This window comes from Erinaceus europaeus, chromosome 3, assembly GCF_950295315.1.
Source record: "Erinaceus europaeus chromosome 3, mEriEur2.1, whole genome shotgun sequence".
Lineage (NCBI taxonomy): Eukaryota > Metazoa > Chordata > Mammalia > Eulipotyphla > Erinaceidae > Erinaceus > Erinaceus europaeus.
The window spans coordinates 145,509,483-145,527,000 of NC_080164.1; the positions used below are offsets into that span (position 1 = coordinate 145,509,483).

The 17,518-nt window shown below is 44.7% G+C and overlaps 1 protein-coding gene across 1 annotated transcript in view; it reads left to right on the forward strand.

The window, feature by feature from the left end:
* SCFD2 (sec1 family domain containing 2) overlaps nucleotides 1-17,119 on the forward strand; it is a 421,358-nt gene extending 404,239 nt beyond the window's left edge. The window contains exons 8-9 of the mRNA XM_007539707.3: nucleotides 6,850-6,969; nucleotides 13,898-17,119. Of these exons, the coding sequence (XP_007539769.1) occupies nucleotides 6,850-6,969; nucleotides 13,898-13,990 (213 nt within the window). The 3' untranslated portion in view covers nucleotides 13,991-17,119. The remainder of the gene's footprint in view (nucleotides 1-6,849; nucleotides 6,970-13,897) is intronic.
* The last annotated feature ends 399 nt before the right edge of the window (nucleotides 17,120-17,518 follow it).

Genomic DNA, 17,518 nt, shown 5'->3' on the forward strand with positions numbered 1-17,518 from the left:
GAAAGAAAGAAAATGCTCTCACTGGAGGAATCTGTTCATAAGCGAGGGTGGAGGAAGGCACCTCATTCCAAACTGAGAAAGGTGTGGATGCCAACTCCCAGCCACCAGCTGACTAATGGGGAAACTGTGGATGAGTGACTTAGCCCCTGTCAGCCTCACTGTCCAGGTGAGCCCCTGCCCACCTCACAGAGTCTGAATGTTGCACACCATGTGCTTGTCACACCCCACTCCAGTTTCCTCCATAGCACTTTGCAAGCTCCCTACCAATTTGCCCGCTTATTTTCTCGATCTCCCCAGTGAACAAGTGAACTGTAACAACAGGAATTCTTCTTTAGTTCATCTACTGTGGGGCCCCTGATGCCTAAAGCTGTGTCCCACCCTATAGTAGTTGCTCAATAAACATTAAATACTTGTTGACTGAATGAGTAAATGAGTAAAAAAGCCCAAAAAAAAAAAAAAAAACCAAAAAAAAACCCAGAGCTAAGTATGAAGCATTGGGAATCTGTGCAGTGCTCTTGTTAATTAATTCCTGTTGGGGAGGAAAACCATTACTCAGCATGGTTGTTCTCAACACCAAGTACTCTTTTTTTTAATTTATTTTTTATTTAGAAAGGATAAATTAACAAAACCATAGGGTAGGAGGGGTACAACTCCACACAATTCCCACCACCCAATCTCCATATCCCATCCCCTCCCCTGATAGCTTCCCCATTCTCTATCTGGGAGCATGGACCCAGGGTCGTTGTGGGTTGCAGAAGGTAGAAGGTCTGGCTTCTGTAATTGCTTCCCCGCTGAACATGGACGTTGACTGGTAGGTGCATACTCCCAGTCTGCCTCTCTCTTTCCCTAGTAGGGGTGGGTCTCTGGGGAAGCAGAGCTCCAGGACATATTGGTGGGGTCTTCAGTCCAGGGAAGCCTGGCTGGCATCCTGATGGCATCTGGAACCTGGTGGCTGAAAAGAGAGTTAACATACAAAGCCAAACAAATCATGGACCCAAAGCTTGGAATAGTGGAGAGGAAGTGTTAGGGGGATACTCACTGCAAACTCTAGTGTACTTCTGCTTTCAGGTATATATTTTGCACTAGTTTATAGATACGTGTGAACATATGCTCTCTCTCACAGAAACTGGTCTATATCTAGGTTTTGGGACTTTGTTAGTAAGTGAACCACCTGGGATGGAATTAGAGAATAATATGAAAGGAAAGGTCTCACCCAAGTAATGAAGCTGAAGGGTTGTCATTCCACAACTGAAGTCTCTGGACACAGTCTAAGCTGAAGCATGTTGAGGTGACAATCGTTGTGTTGATTAGGTTGTGATCGGCTGATGCAATATTATTTGATATGGATAGGGAGAGGCATGCGAGAAAGTGGGCCCTATCCTAAGGTTCCAGGACTGGGAGAAATATAGTATATACTATATATGTAGTATATACTATATTTATTGATGTGGTGAATGATATATACTATATAGTATATATACACCAAGTACTCTTAATAGCCAAAGCACCCACTGAACTTTCTTGTTGTTAAAATTTTGGAGGCTCCAGCTGGCCGGGCTAGCTTCACGGGCGGGTAACAGAGACGACCAGAGACATACGGCTGGGCAGGGAAGCTGTATTTCTTTATTCAGGAACAACGATTCATAAACTAACCCAAACTAATCACCAAACAGAACTCTGTTGCCTCTTTCCCCCGCAGCGGTGCCAAGCACTCTGGAACTCTGGAACTCTCTCAGGGTTCCTTGGGGCGGGGACAAGCGGGCCCGCGAAAACTAGCAGGACTGAACCAATTTTCTTGGCAGGGGGAGAGCTAGAACAACCCAATGTAAAGCATACAACACTTTCTTCCTAATTCTCAGGGGACCTGCCCATTGTTGGAGAATGGGAAGTCTTGCCCTGGCCTATTCTAGGGACCAGCAGGTGTGCAAGAGAAACCAGACGGAGGAAATGGAGATAGCAGGATTCCCAGAATTCTGGGGGCTCCAAAGCAACTGAAAGTAGAGAAACTGAGCAGGATGTCAAAGTGAGAACTCACAGATGCAAAGAAGCTGTCGGCAGCCTGTGCTTCAAAAGCTGGCAGGAGTGGTGGGGAGAGCTGTCTTGTCTGATCAAGACTGATGTCTGAAATCACAGCCGGTGATGATTTAGAAAACCAAAGAAAAGAGCAACACGTCTAAGCTGCTTTGCTAATCTGTGCATTTGTGATGGCAATAAGGATGCTTGACTGTTGCATCTTTAAAGTGCCTGGGACCAGAAACTCACAAAGCAGGGCTGGCCATGTGTGGCTGATTATAAGGAATGTGTTACTCTGATGGAAAAGACTGAAAAGACTCGACTCTCCAACAGCCTGCCAAAATAACACATTCTAAAAAGGTCTGGTATCAAAACATAAATCTAAACAGAAACCCAATAGCAAACAGCAATATGCATTAATTGGACCCACTTATTTTTACCTAGACCACATTCCCTCAACTCCTTAGCCCCAAGATTTCGCTCTTTGTTGTTAGTGCTCTTTTCTTTTCTTCCTCTTCTTCTTCTTTTCATCTTTCAATATATCCTTCCAAGATTCTAGCTACGTACTTCAGAGTTCAGACTCTGTTATGGAAAACATATGTCTTTGGGAACATGCTGTACCACTTGAAGTTCTGAAGGCATTTGTATTTCTGTCTCTGGGTAAAGTTAGAAACAACTGTCTGTAAAGCTGAAAGGAACCTCAGGTTAGTTACTCATCCCCAGAAAGCACACTTAAAACAAGAGAGAATGTTTTAAGGACTGCTAGGAGAGAAAGAACATCTTCAGATAACCTAGGGGGTCTAGTTCATGCATTCATACATTTTATCCATGAAGCATTTGTTGGAGGCTTACCAGGAGCTAGGTCTACGCCCAGAACCAAAAATGCAAGAGATAGGTAGGATAAAGGGCTTGGGTGGTGGCACACCTGGTTGAGCACACATTTTACAATGAGCAAGGACCCCAGTTCAAGCCCTAGTTTCCACCTGCAGGAGGCTTTGTGAGTGGTGAAACAGGTCTGCAAGTATCTCTTTGTCTCCTTCACTCTCTATCACCTCCTTCCCTCACAATTTTTGGCTATCTCTATCCAATAAATAAAGATTTAAAAATTAGAAAAGAAAAAAAGAAATATTGTGGTCCAAGAGGTGGCGCAGTAGTAAAGCTTTGGACTCTCAAGCATGAGGTCCTGAGTTCGATCCCCAGCAGCACATGTGCCAGAGTGATGTTTGGTTCTTTCTCTCTCCTCCTATCTTTCTCATAAATAAATAAAATATTGATTTAAAAAAAGAGATAAAAAAAGAAATATTACCAGTCCCTATAGCTCACAGTCTAGGCAAGAAGACAGCAGCCATACCAAAGGAACAGTCTGCTTTGATAAGACCACGACAGAGATATCTGTTAGATTCAGGTTACAGGGCAAGGGTTGGGAGATAGTTAATGACAACATTTTAGGAGAGAGGATGCCTTTTAAAGGAAAAAGGAAAGTTTTAAAAAAAAAAGGGGGGGGCGGGAGAAATGAAGCTACTTTGCACAGAAGAAAAGATCTATGCTACATAAAACAATATGATGCCGGAGGGCAATAGGGAGCAAGCACATATATGCACATGGAGCTAGGTTTGTGCCCCCAGCCAGGACTGAGAGAGTGCTTTTTTCTTGGGGGGAGGCTCCTTCATGAGTGGTGGAATGATGCTACGGTGTCTCTTCTCTTTGTCTCTTTCTCTGTCTTTCACCCCCCTATCAAAAAAAAATAATAAAGATCACTGTGAAGAGTGGAGTCATATAGGCACAGAGCCCCAACGGTAACCCAGATGGCAAAAATAAAAAAGTTATGAATAAGATGATACTCTGGCCATTTATAACCAGAGTGCTGTGGGCACAGATACCAAAACCTGCAGGCTGCAGACCTTTCCTACTAAGATGGAGATGTGGAAAGGCTTCCAGAAGAAGCAACTGAGTGAAGAAAACAAAGTGTTAGAAGTCAAGCTGGTAGTGACCTTGGAGAGGTAGTGATGGTGGAGGGCAGGGCTACTGTCTTGTAGGCATGTTTATTGTCTGAAAAAACAATGATCTGAACATTGATGACAAATGCACTTTCAAGTGCAAATGTTCAGTAAGCTGTCACATGCATAAAATATTCAAAATGGGGTGAGATACAGCCCTGTGCAGTAGACACTGTAAATTACCCTAGCAACTAATGTGTATGAGGAAGCGATACACAGACAGACAGACATGAAGCAAAGCCACATGCCAAGAGCTTTGTCTGCTGGCTCAGGGGGTTTAAACTTGATCCCCAGAGCTTTGGGGCTTCAGGAGAGCATGTAAGCTCTTGCTGCAGCTAAGGGGTGAGTGGGAGGTCCATGAGTGAGGCCCCTGGAGTTTGGCCCCTGGCCCCGCTACTTAATCCCTGCGTGAGCACTTCAAGTCTCTTCATCCACAAAACAACTAATGGTTATGTTTTCCTACTAAGAATATTTTGAGGATGGAGTTAGGATCACATACAAAACCAAAAATATTTAGTATATTGCTGGCTGTATTCAGTAGTAAATATTTGCCTTTTGGAAGGTTTGCTCAGGCTTCTGTGAAGGCAGTGGACTGAGAATGGCCAGGCCAGGGGCAGGGAGAGAAAGGAGATGCTGGAATAAGAATCCGGCAAAGAAGGAACAGGAGCCCAGGCCAGGACAAGGGAAACTGAAATGAGACCCACACAGAGGAGGCCCATGGCTGAGACTGGTTTGCTGAAGACAATACCGACGTGTCCTCATCCTCCACCACCATGTCTCCAGGCCCCACTGTCCAGTAATCCCACAGGCAATTATTAAGCACTGACCAGAAACTACATGAGGAAAGCTGGGCATTCAATAATGAAAGTGAGATGAGAATTTATAACATACTCTAGTAGAGAAGGTGACAGTGGAGGCTCTTTGCAAGAACGAAACAGTCACAACTGAGATGGGGATTCTCTCTCTCTTTTTTTTTTGAAGTGTATTAAATCTTTCATTATTGATACATATGATAATGGGTGATAAACAGACTTCATCCCCATCTATAGGTTTATTTGGTACCTTAATTCAATTTAGATATATTGCATAGGATATGCCAATGCCCATTAAAATAACCAAATCAACTACAGTGACTTTGCTTGGGTCACCCTTTTTAAGTGGCGTAGCTCCAGTCACACAACACATCTGTCAGGACCTGAAGACTGATAAGGAAGGAAGGGATAAGTTTTCCTTTCAGAACTTCTCTTATTTAATAGTCCCAATTCTTTTTTTCCCCCCACCAAAATTATCGATGGGGTTCGGTGCCAGCACTACAAGGCAGCCATTTTTTTTCCTTTTTTCCTTTCTGATTCATTTGGTAGAACAGAGAGAAATCGAGGGGGAGGAAAGAGAGAGAGGGAAAGAGAAAGACACCTGCCGCAGACCTACTTCACCACTCATGAAACATGCAGGGACTAGAACCCAGGTCCTTACACACAGTAATCTGTGCTGCTGTGTGCACTCAACCAGGTGTACCACCACCCAACCCTACAGTAACATTTTAGGGTGGGGGAGACAGCATAATGGTTATGCAAAACAGACTCATGCCTGAGGAGGCTTTGAGTTCCCAGGTTCAATAACCCACACCACCATGAGCCAACATTGAGCAGTGCTCTGGTAAAAATTTAAATAAATAGATAAATAATAACAAAAATTAAAAATAAAGATGACTACAATAACATTTTAAAAATAGGAACATTAAGATGCAAATAATTCTGTGCATTGATCCAAATCTACCACCCAGACCTAATAATCCCAGTTCTTCTAGCTTTCTTTTGAACACTGCTGGGCTAGCATGGGGGTGCCTCTTCCCAGGCAAGTACTCTCTGGGTTTGGAGAGAACTCGACCGGAGCTGGCCTGGGCTGCTACTCGTTCAGTGACATAGGAGAGATGACTCATGAACTCATGGCACAGTGGCAATGCAATGTCTTTATTGATCAGAGGGCCAACGCTTTTAAATGGTAGACCCGGAAGTGGCAAGTCAGAAACAGAAATGGCTAGGATGGGGGTGGAGAAAGGCAAAATGAGCTGGAAAGGTAGGAACTTCCTTAGCAACTGTTGTGAGGGTTTTAACTGGTGGGATTAATAAGGTAGAAAGAAGATAGATCAAAGGAATGGAATGGAATGGAATGGAATGGAATGGAATGGAATGGAATGGAATGGAATGGAATGGAATGGAATGGAATGGAATGGAATGGAATGGAATGGAATGGAATGGAATGGGTGGGGATCTCTCAGGCAAAACAATGATTATGTAGATAGGCCATATTATCAGAAATGCAGGGTGCTTTGTGAGGCTCCTCACAATTACCTGACAGAACACAAAACTGATCTAAAGGGCTGAAACAGAACCAGAGACACAGCTCCCTGGATATGCCATAAGCTTTCCCATGCACACAGCCTCGGTTTGAGTACTGGCCACCATATGCCACAACACTGAGGTGAGCTCTCCCTCTCTATGTGCCTGTGTCTGTTCCTCTCTCTGTTTCTCTGTATGAATACAGAAGTCAGCCCAGGAGCAGTGGAATTGCACATCTCCAAGGCCTCCACTCAGCAAAAATAAATAAATGAAAGAAGGTCATCTGTTATTCATTTTTCTAATGAATAGACTCACAAATAACTAATGTTTCCCATTCCTAGCAAGTCATAGTCTAAGAGTGGTTTCTCCTTTAAAAAACACCACCACCGGGGGTCCCTTCAGTAATACATGGAGATGCCATCTTCCATGTAGCCTGCACCAACTTCATCTGTCTGTGGGTCCTTCTCTTTGTCTGACACTGGCAATGGTTTATTTTGCAGGTGAACCGACCTCATCCCAGTGACCACCCGCTCCTGATCCTCTTTGTGGTGGGTGGAATCACAGTCTCTGAAGCCAAAATGGTCAAAGACCTTGTGCTGGCCCTGAAGCCTGGAACCCAGGTACTGAGTCTGGTGGTGGTGGTGGGGGGGGTTCATCCTGAGGCAAGAGAGGGAAGGTGGGCAGGTAAGGGAGAGCCCGAGAGTGGCCTGCCTGCCCTCTGCTCTCCCGCCTGCACCATCTGCTCTGCTGGCAGGGCTGGAGGAAAGAGGAGAGTCGAGTTTCTGCAGTCCTTTCCTGCCTCTGACCTCCAAGGGCTAAGGCACTGTTGCCCCCCGATTCCTTAGGGCACATGTGCTCTGGTGACCAATCTGCACTTAATTATTCAAGAGTCTTCACTGCTTCGCAGACTCCTGATTGTTAAGGGGGACTCCTGAGGACTCCACCCCACTGGGGCAGTCAGAAGACAGTGCTGGGGAAGCTGGGGAAGACACACAATCAGGACAGTGACAAATGTGGAGTCTGCGATTGGCTAGGTTCCAGTTCCCACCCCACAGAAGTGTCTGGATACCTCAGAGCACACATCTGGCTTCTTCTTGTGTAATCACTTTGTCTAGAGCATCACATGGGCTTCAGGTGCACCGCACTGGGCTTTAACATCTACACGTGCTCACATGCCCACCAAAGCCTTGTGGCCTTCCACTGCCATGCAGTTAATTGGCTCCTTTTCCCTTAATGGGGTTTGTTTTCATTTTATCTGTTAGTTATTTTGATTTTTGTTTTATTTGGGGCTATTATCTCCCCCCCCCCTTTATTTGAAAAGACAGAGAAATTGAGAGGGATGAAAGAGATAGTGAAGGGGGTGGGGAGAAAGAGTCCTGCAATACTATTTCTTGTGTAGCTTTTCCTCTGCATATGGGAACCGGGAGCTTATACCCAGACCCTCGCAAACGGTAATGAGTGCACTCAACCAGTTGTGCCACTGTCCTCATTTGTCTGGAGGGACAGACCTATTGGTTTTATGGGCCTGAGCTCAAGTCTTCCCCCTGCATTTGACTACCCAGGTGATCTGGGAGAGAGAAGTCTTCCATTTCTTTGTGTCTGAAACAGAAGAACTTGGCTCCTGTGGGTCTCCAGAGCCCTACACCAAACTGAACTCAGGACACTGTATTTGCGTACTGTTCTATGCCCAACATTTGCAACAGGTCTGGCACTACATATCATGGGTGGTCATTGAATGTCAAATATTGAACACTGGAAATCTTACTTGTTATTATAGCATCAGCTCAAAGTAGATTTTCTGTTAATTCATACTGAGATTAGGATCCACTCAAGCCCCTCTCTCTGTAGTATCAATTGCTATTCATCAGTTCCTTTCCATCTGTAGGTGGGTGCTTTTTGGATCCAAGTACAAGTAGTTAAAGTTTTGCCATTAAAATATAATAGTTGCCTATTCAGTGAACATTCATTAAGCATCTACTTCATGCCACACCTTGGGTAGTGTTGTTGTTTCACTTAGCATAATGCAGAGAACAGACCAGACACATGCCTGATTTCATGGAATTCCATTCCTAATGAGGACTTACTGACACTGAACAGACTCTCAGCCATGATGTATGCATGGTGGGACCCACGGTGGAGGGGAGGGTGGCCTCAGCCCAGAGGGGAAGACTGTGAGCTGAGACATGAAAAGTGTTCAGGAGGTCGGAGTGGTGGCACACCAGGTAAAGCACACACATTACAGAGTACATGGGCCTAGCTAAGGCCCCAGCCCCCACCTGCAAGGAGGAAGCTTCAGTAGTGTTACAGGTCTCTCTTTCTCTCTCTCCCTATCTCCTTCTTTCCTTTTTAATTTATCTCCATCTCTATCAAAAGGAAGAGGAGGAGGAGAAAGACAAGTAGAAGAGAAAAAGAAAAGAAATGGTGTTCAGGAATGAGCTCTTCAAAGGAAACTGAGAGATTCCATTAAAGGCACATTCAAAAATGCATTCTCTTTCAGCAAAGAGTGAGTCCCAGCAACCTCATTCACACCTGCTGGTCCTTTAGGGCTATTCCTCTCTAACACAGGTGTGTTTTCTCCGCCTCTGCTCGTGGTAGGTTGTGGACATGCTGATAAAAGTGAGGGGGCAGGTGGAGAAGGTTCTCTGGCTTGCAGACAGAGAAGGGCCCCAGGAAGCCACTCCAGCATCCACCCCAAACAGCCACACTGTCTGCAGGCTTTGCAGGCTTCCCCTGCTCTAGAAGAAGGAGCCCAGCACAGCCTTGTCTCTTGTCCCGTTCCTGCCCCACATGAGGTTCTAAGGCCAGACAGTGCTGCAGGCTGAATTCTGAGCTGGGTGGTGGCTAGGAGCCCAGCAGAAGCCTAGGATTATGGGAGGAAAATAACAGGGAGGGGCCCTCCTAAAAAAAAAAAAAAAAAAAAAAAAAAAAGAAGGAGAAGGAGGAGGAGGAGGAGAAGAAGGAAGAAAAAAGAAAAACACAGCAAAAGGGCAGCTCAGGAAGTAGAGCAGTGACCCTGCCAGCTGCTGATTTTTATGTTCGTGTGCACCCATCGTTTCCCATGAGTCTCTGTTTCAAGAGCTAAATATGCAGTGGGAACATAACTGAAGACAGAAAAGAGAGGCACAGATATAACTGCACGGACACACAGATTCAAGACTTCAGGGACGCTTGAGTTGTGGCTCTAAAGCCGGACTCCAGGTTACTCTAAATCTGATAGGAAGCTTTACGTAGAGCCAAATGAATTCTCCTTCAAGCCAGAAGCAGGGCAGACAAAATAATTCCCCTGGATAGTGCACTGTTTTGCCATGTGCATGGCCCAGCTTCAAGCCTTGCCCCCTCTACTACCCACCCACCACCTAACTGAAGGAAGCCTGGTGTTGTGGGGTCTTATCTATCTACCTATTTATCTGAAAAAGTCAACCCGGAGCAATGAGGCCCTGCCTGGAGATGACTCAAAATAATAACAACATATATCTTGAAAGAGAGAACAAGAAGAGAAGAGGAAAAGGGAATGGGGAGGGGGGGAGAGGGCTATCAGAAGAAGAGCAGAGGAGAGGTGGTCTGGAATCTCACAGGAGCAGCCTCACATGCACGGCACACTGACCTTTGAGCAGTCAAAATAGGTCAGAGGGTTTACAGAGCCTTCCAGAAAATTCAACATGTTCATTTGCTTAGTCTGCTGCCCCACTGGTTTAGTGATCCAAGTCTTATGTTTAGCACAAGCTGGGGGTGTGAACATGCTGTGCTTATGCACTGGGGGTGGGGAGCACAGAGAGCGTGCTCTCTGCTCCAAACCCAGTTCCTCGGATTCTGAGTGTGTGTGTTGCGCTGTGCATGCGTGGGCTTGCATTTCCTGAAAAGAATCTCTTAAACATTGAGGGGGGGAGTGTCCCCTGCCCCACTCAATACACAGCATTTAGAAATAGAGTAAAATAGTCTAGATCCTGGGCGGCCCTGCTTCCTCTGTCTTACAGAAATAGAACAGAAGATATTGGCACCTACAAATTATAGTAATGACTTGGACAAAAGGGAGGGCAGGGCTTGCCTGCTCCCAGTACTCAGGGCTTCACAGCAGACAGCAGCTTTTCCCTTCCCTGGATAGAAAGCCACAGGGGAGCCCCAAGACTGTTCCAGGCACTTGATTCCCAAGATTTGTGGGGAAACCTTTGGCCTCACAGATGGAGTTTTCTACCTGGGTCCTCAGTTGCCTTGGGAAAAGCTAGTTCTCCAAAGTGAATTCTCTAATTTTTTCATTTTAAATATCTAATTTATATTGCATCGAGACAGATCAACTGAGAGGGGAGGGAGAGGTTGAGAGAGGAGAGACATACCTATAGCACTACTTCACCACGTGTGAAGCTTCCTCCTGCCTAAAGTTGAGGACTGGGGGCTTGAACCCAGGTCTTATAACATGTGCACTTAACCAGGCCTGCTGCCATGCAGCCCCTTACTTTTTTCTTTCTTTTTCTTTTCTTTTCTCTTCTTCTTCTTTTTTTTTTTTTAACCTATCAGGCCAGTTTCAGGCTCTTTGAAGCCCTTTCTTTTTGAGTTTCCAGTGCCTTTTCTTACCCATTTCATTTGACTCATTTAAAATAATAATAATAATTGGGGCCATGCAGTGGCATACTAGGCTAAGCACACATAGTACAAAGTGTCGCTGTCGGCCCGCAACAACGACACGGACACCAGAGTCTTCTTCCTCAATTCCCTTTATTTCCTTCTTATGGCCACCTTAAGTACCTTTCACTGTTACATAGTCAGCCAATGGGCATTAAGCAAGCATACAGCATTCATAGATCATGCAGCCTTCTACCAATCATAAAACAGTTCACGTGTATAGCACGCAGTCTGTGAAGTTGGATCGTCCAACTTCCACAAAGTTGTTTACCACTTTACTGGTTTAGCCACCACGTGGCCGGTGCCATCTTAGGGGCATGATGTGCAGTGTCATTATGGCTCCCGACACAAAGCACAAGGATACCAATACAAGTCCCCCAGTTCCCCACCTGCAAGGGGAATTGCTTCACAAGTAGTGAAGCAAGTCCGCAGGTGTTTGTCTATCTTTCTCTATCTCCCCTGCCCCTCTCAATTTCTCTCTGTCATATCCAATAAAAGGGGAGGAGGGTAGCCACCAGGAGCAGTGGGTTCATAGTGCAGGCACAAAGCCCTAACAATAACCCTGGAGATAAAATAAATAGGTTAAAATAAAATAAATAAAAAAATAACAATGTCAAGGACAAATTTAGCGTTATAATGTGGAAGAAATACCTTAATGGAATGAACTTTAAAAATAAAAACACTGAGAACACTCAAGATCAGTCTAATGCCTTAGCAAAAGATGCCTAAGGTATCAAAACACTTAAGAAGCAACTAATATACACATATATGAAAGTCAGCCATGTGTTCCTGATCTTCAAAACAGGAATTTTAGACAAATAGCCTTTTTAGCTGAACTGCCTTGAGATCAGTTTCCCAGAGGAGTCTGCACTCTCTTTTAATGAAGACGCTTCCTGTTGACCATTGGGATCCTCACTACCTCCTCCACTGTCCTGTTGTTTCTTTCCATTCATTAAATTACTTACTGACTCACTTGGTCAAGCACCTGCTGTGTAACAAGCACTGTATATAGAAACATTGAGCAGACCCAACAGAAAAAACAAGGGATTTGGGGTAAGACCCACAGACATGAGAACACACAGTGTATGGGAGGGGTGGCCTTCCTGGAGGTGGTGATGCCCAAACAAATTGTTGAAGGATAACAGAGAGGTCTGCTGGCGAAGTGTGAGAGAACTGTGTTGCAGATAAAGAAGCACAGCCTCCCCTCACTCAATTCCAGTTGTAAAACTGCAAATAATTGAGGGTGGCTGGGAATGTGGAGCCGATGATTAAGGGAGTGTAGTGGCACAAGGATGGGGCGTGGAGTGGCGTGCAGCCATCAGATTCCAAGGTCCTGGAATGCTGTCTAAAGGGGCTGGGCTTATCAAAGGACAGGGAGGAGGATTTGAAGCCTTTAAGTAGCACCATCAGATTTACTCTCCCAGAAGATGGCTCTGGCAGCTTGATCACTCTGCCAGTGTGGCTGTGAGCTGAACAGAGGCAATGCCACAGCAAGGAGGAAAAGGAGAAGGAAAATGATAAGAGCTGTGACCATCCATCTCAACCCTCTCTAGGGTCTGTCTCTGTGCTAAATATGTTACTTATCTCTTTTTTTAAACTTTTTTAAAAGTATTTTATTTATTTTGTTTTTGAGAGAAATGCAGAGAGAAAAAGGCACAGAGAGAAACATGGCAAACGCTAGAAGAAGAGAGAAACATCAGAGCACTGCTCAGCTCTGGCTTATGGTGGTGCGGGGGATAGAACCTGGGTCTTCGGAGCCTCAGACATGACAGTCTCTTGGCAGAGCCATTATGCTGTCCATCCCTGCCTGTTACTTGTCGCTTCACATTCAATCTTCATAGTGATCATGTGAGTGATCATAGCAATCAGAAGTGGAGCTTCAGAGTGATTCAGCAACCAGAGACTCTGTCTGGCAAGTGGTCCAACTGGGGTCTGACTCAGTATGGACACACCTGAGCTTGAGCTCCTAACCTCTACTGCCTGAGAGAAAGTCCTTGGTGTCAGCCCTGCTGTCCTCAGTGACCACAAGAGAAGTAACTGCCTAAGGGCATCAGGCCCCTTAGGCTCCATGGGGCTCCCGAGGGTCTGTGAGGCTGCTTGCTTGGGAATGCCATTCAGACTTGGTGTGGAAGACCCTAAGGGATAGAAGCTCTCTCTAGAGCTGCCTGTTTAGATGGCGTCTACTCTGTGTGCAGATAATAACATCATGATAACAGTGCTTGGGGAAGGGGCTGTTTTGCCCAGAACCAGACGAAAGTGACCCAAAAAGGCATGTGGATGCTGGAGCCAACCTTTCTGGGCTGGAATCCTAACTCAGTCTCTCACTGCTGTGTGTCCTTGAGCAAGTGACCTAACTTTTTACTACTCTCCTCTGCAAACCAGAGATAATAAATGTACCTGTTGTACAAAGCTGTTCTGAAATTTCAATGGATATGTAATGAGATCATATCCAGTGCCTGGCAGAGCATAAGGACCAGTACATATTAGGGGAGGTGTTAGCATTATCATCATTATGATGGGTTTTGATGCCCCTCCCCACAGAAGATGGGACCAGGTCCATATGAGGCCATTAGGGTGAGTGATAATCCAATGTGATTGTGTCCTTGGAGAGTGGGGATCTTTGGACAGGAGACACACACATAGAGGGAGAACATTGTGAAGACACAAGGAAGCTAAAAGAGACACATGGAACAGACTGCTCCTTATAACCCTTAAAAGGAACCACTGGATTTGGTCATTCTTTGTGACCATTGATTAAAAGTTGAGTAGCATCTAGGACCCAGTGGCACTCAAGGGTGCCACCTTCTGCCTTTTTCACTACAGTAGCGCACTCTGTGCTCCCCTCAAGAAATTAATTCCATTTCTTTTCTCATCTGCTAGTAGCTAATTAGCTTCTCTAATCGTCTACCTTGTGTTCGTCCCTCCTGTTAGGTACTAGTGCTGTCCACACGCCTCCTGAAGCCACTGAACATTCCTGAGCTGCTGTTCACAGCTGATCGGCTTCATCCAGACCTGGGATTCTGAGGATCTCCTGAGATGAGAACCACCTGAGCTGGGATCACCTCGACCCTTGTTTGTCATCATTCAGAACTTACCTCCAAATCCAGCATCTGTGTTCACAGCTTCAGGTTTTGATTGAATTCTACCCAAAGGGTTTTGGTGACTGTACAATGAAGGACTGTCCTTGGATTGCTGTGATTCTTTGAAAAATATATATATTTTTGTTTTTCTAAAGGAGCCAAACTGCTTTTCAGTTAGCAAGACTTCTCATCTACCCTGAACCCTCTGTGATTTTCCTAACTGTGCCTAGAAGTTCATTCATTTTAAATCGATGTGTATTGGTGAGAATGGCTGGATTGCAAGCCCTTTGATCTGCCCCTGCTCAAGGGCTCAGATGTGCTTTAGGATTATGAGTATGAGGAAAGTTTGACCGGCGTAAGGATCCCGGTTCGAGCCCAGGCTCCCCACCTGCAGGGGAGTCGCTTCACAAGCGGTGAAGCAGGCCTGCAGGTGTCTGTCTTTCTCTTCCCCTCTCTGTCTTCCCCTCCTCTCTCCACTTCTCTGTCCTATCCAACAATGACAACATCAATAACAATAACAATAATAACTATGACAATAAAGCGAGGGCAACAAAAGGGAATAATAAATAAATTAATTAATTAAATATTTGAAAAAAAAGGAAAGTTCGGTGTGTCTTGAGATTGTATGACAGAGGAGGGACCATTGCAAGTAGAATATACAGCTTTCTCTCCCTTCCTTTGAGATGTTTCTAGCATAGCACTCGTAATTAGCCTGCCTGGGAAATGGCCCTCCCCTGACACAGCTTGAATTCACTCACCAGCCCACTGGATGGTGGCGTGAGAGAGAGATGGGTTACAGGGCTATCACCGCCCATAGAAGGTGTCCTCTCCCAAAGGGAAGCATCACTAAGGATATCTGTTCCCTAGATATCTAGATGGGAACTCCAGCCCCTCTTGACTTCCTCAATTTAGTTTCTACTGAAATATGAAATTTTCTTTAAGTCTCTTATACCTTCCTTCTGGCCAAAGCAGAAACATTTGCCCCCCCTCCCACCTAATGATAACATATAGGAACACCAGCAACTGTTCAGTACTTAGAGCTCAGGCACTCATAGGTGTGTGGTAGGTGGAAAATTCTAGCATCTCTAAAAGATGATTGTAACAATTAAGTTAGAAAAAGGTGTCTAGCGTGAATTAAACAAACAGAGAAAATAAAGTGCAAACCAACACATACACATGTCTCTTTTTTAGTTGACTACACAGCTCTATCACATGATGACAAACAAAAAACCTCTAAAGCTGGAAATCATTCTGTAACATGATAAAAGCAGGTTTTGTAAGATGCCAACATTCCATTTCTTGGCCAAGTATATTTCTCACTCAATACCAGTTCTGCCTTGGTACAAATGATTACAGATCTCAAGGGCTTGTTTCATGCCCCTAATCTAGAAATCTTGGACTTGAATAAGGAAGAAAATGGCAGTAACCTCCCCTCACGATAACCAAAGCAAATGTGGCTTTTTAAAAAATAAAGAAGTCATGTTGTATGTTTCAAATCCACGTTCATCCATTTCCAGATATCCAGTGAGTAGGGTACGTTCCAGGCCGTCTGCTAAGCTCCAGGTCACGGCATTACAGGAGCCATACTTGCATGTCAACTCTGTGGCTCTCACAGGAGGAGAAGCTGCCACCTCTCCTAGTGCTCAAATAAGGCTTAAACTATATGTTTAAGAGAAAAATATTCAAAAAGGTCTTCATCTGAAATGATACAAAGAGGGACTTCCTGTAAATGCTAATCTTTAAGCAGTGATTATATCCCCAAATGACCCAGATACTGTGTTACACAGGAAGTTTCTTGGGGTGGGGGGGGGGAGGGAGCAATATCAAAAGTTTGATTCACAATTTTTGTCCAATTGCTGGCCACTGATTGGAGGAACTGAACTAAGCAGACAGTGTGATGAGGTCATGGAAGGGTCTGGAGAAAAAGTGCGTTGGAAGAAGTTGATGGTGTCTAGGGTTTGGTTTGAGTAGGAAGGTAGGAGACACAGGACAGAGCACAGTCCCTTGACAGGGAACATCATAGAAACTTGATAAAAACTTTGCAGAGGACCTTTAACAAACACAGGGAAAGATAGGGCTCAGGAGATAGGAACATGGTGGTGGTGTGTGTGGTAGAGCACACACATCACATTGTGCAAGGACCCAGGTTCAAATCCCTGTTCTCCACCTGCAGGGAGGAAGAAGCTTCACTCTCAGTGAAGCAGTGCTGGGGGTGTCTCTTTTTTTCTCACTCTATCTCCCCGTTCCTTCTCCATTTCTCTCTGCCTCTACCCAATAATGTTTTTCTTCTCTTAAAGAACACTGTCTCCTTGGGAGTATGGCTCAATCTGCCAACATCCATTGGAGAAGCATTTACTAAAGCCAGAACTCCCACCTTTTGCACCTCATAAAGAATTTTGGTCCATACTCCCAGATGGGGTAAATGTTAGGGGAAGACTACCAGAGAACTCTGAATGCCAATTCCATCAGGACCTGGAGAGAGAAGAGAAAAAAAGGAGGAACATTCAGAATGAGCAATCGGTGTAGGTGTGACTTAGAAAGGAAGGGAATATAGACCCATAGGAAAAAAAATGTATATATATGTAAACCTGTATCTGTGACCTTAACTACTTCAGTTTTGCAGTGGAGGGAATAGGGACACAGAACTCTGGTAGTAGTGTGTAATTATAGCCCTGTTATCTCACAATTTTATAAATCAATATTAAGTCACTAATGAAAAGATCAGGACAGGATTAGATCTCACGGGGGGGGGGAACACAGTCTATTAAAAAGGAGGGCAAGAAAGCAGGGGAGAAAGAAAGAGAGATACTTGCATCATTGCTTCACCTTTCATGGAGCTTCCCCTCTGCACGTGGGAGCCAGGAGCTTAAACCCAGGTCCTTGGTCATGTAAATATGTGCACTTTATTGGTGTGTTGCTGCTTGAATGCTATATATTTTTTCTTTTTGTATATGCTTTTGTGTCTTATATGAGAACTCTTTGCTTAGCCTGAAGTTACAAAGATGTTTTTTAGTTAGAGACAGAGTGTAAAAGAGACACAACACTGAAACTTCCAAATAAGATAAAATAAAAAGAGCACTATCTTTTGACAGTACCTCCTGAAGTCTTTTGGATAACCAGTTTTCTTGAGACAACAAGAGCACTACTCTGGAACATGCAGTGTCAGGAATAGAAGCGGGAATCTTAGGCATGAATGATACAATGGAACCATTTGCTTAGCTTCAAAGAATTAGAATGTATAGAGAGTTTAAATGTGCCAGATGGTACATTAGCTCAGCTGATCTGAAGACTCCTGTAAGGAAGGTAATTACTAACACCTCATCAGTTGAAAGATGAGAAAATGGAGTCTCAGATTAAATTACCCATGGAAGGCCACAGGAAGTGACAACTGTTGTTTCTACTTATTGGAGACCTACATGAGGCTGTAGGAGTCATCTAAAATAACTCACATTCTGCATACCCATCCTGCAAC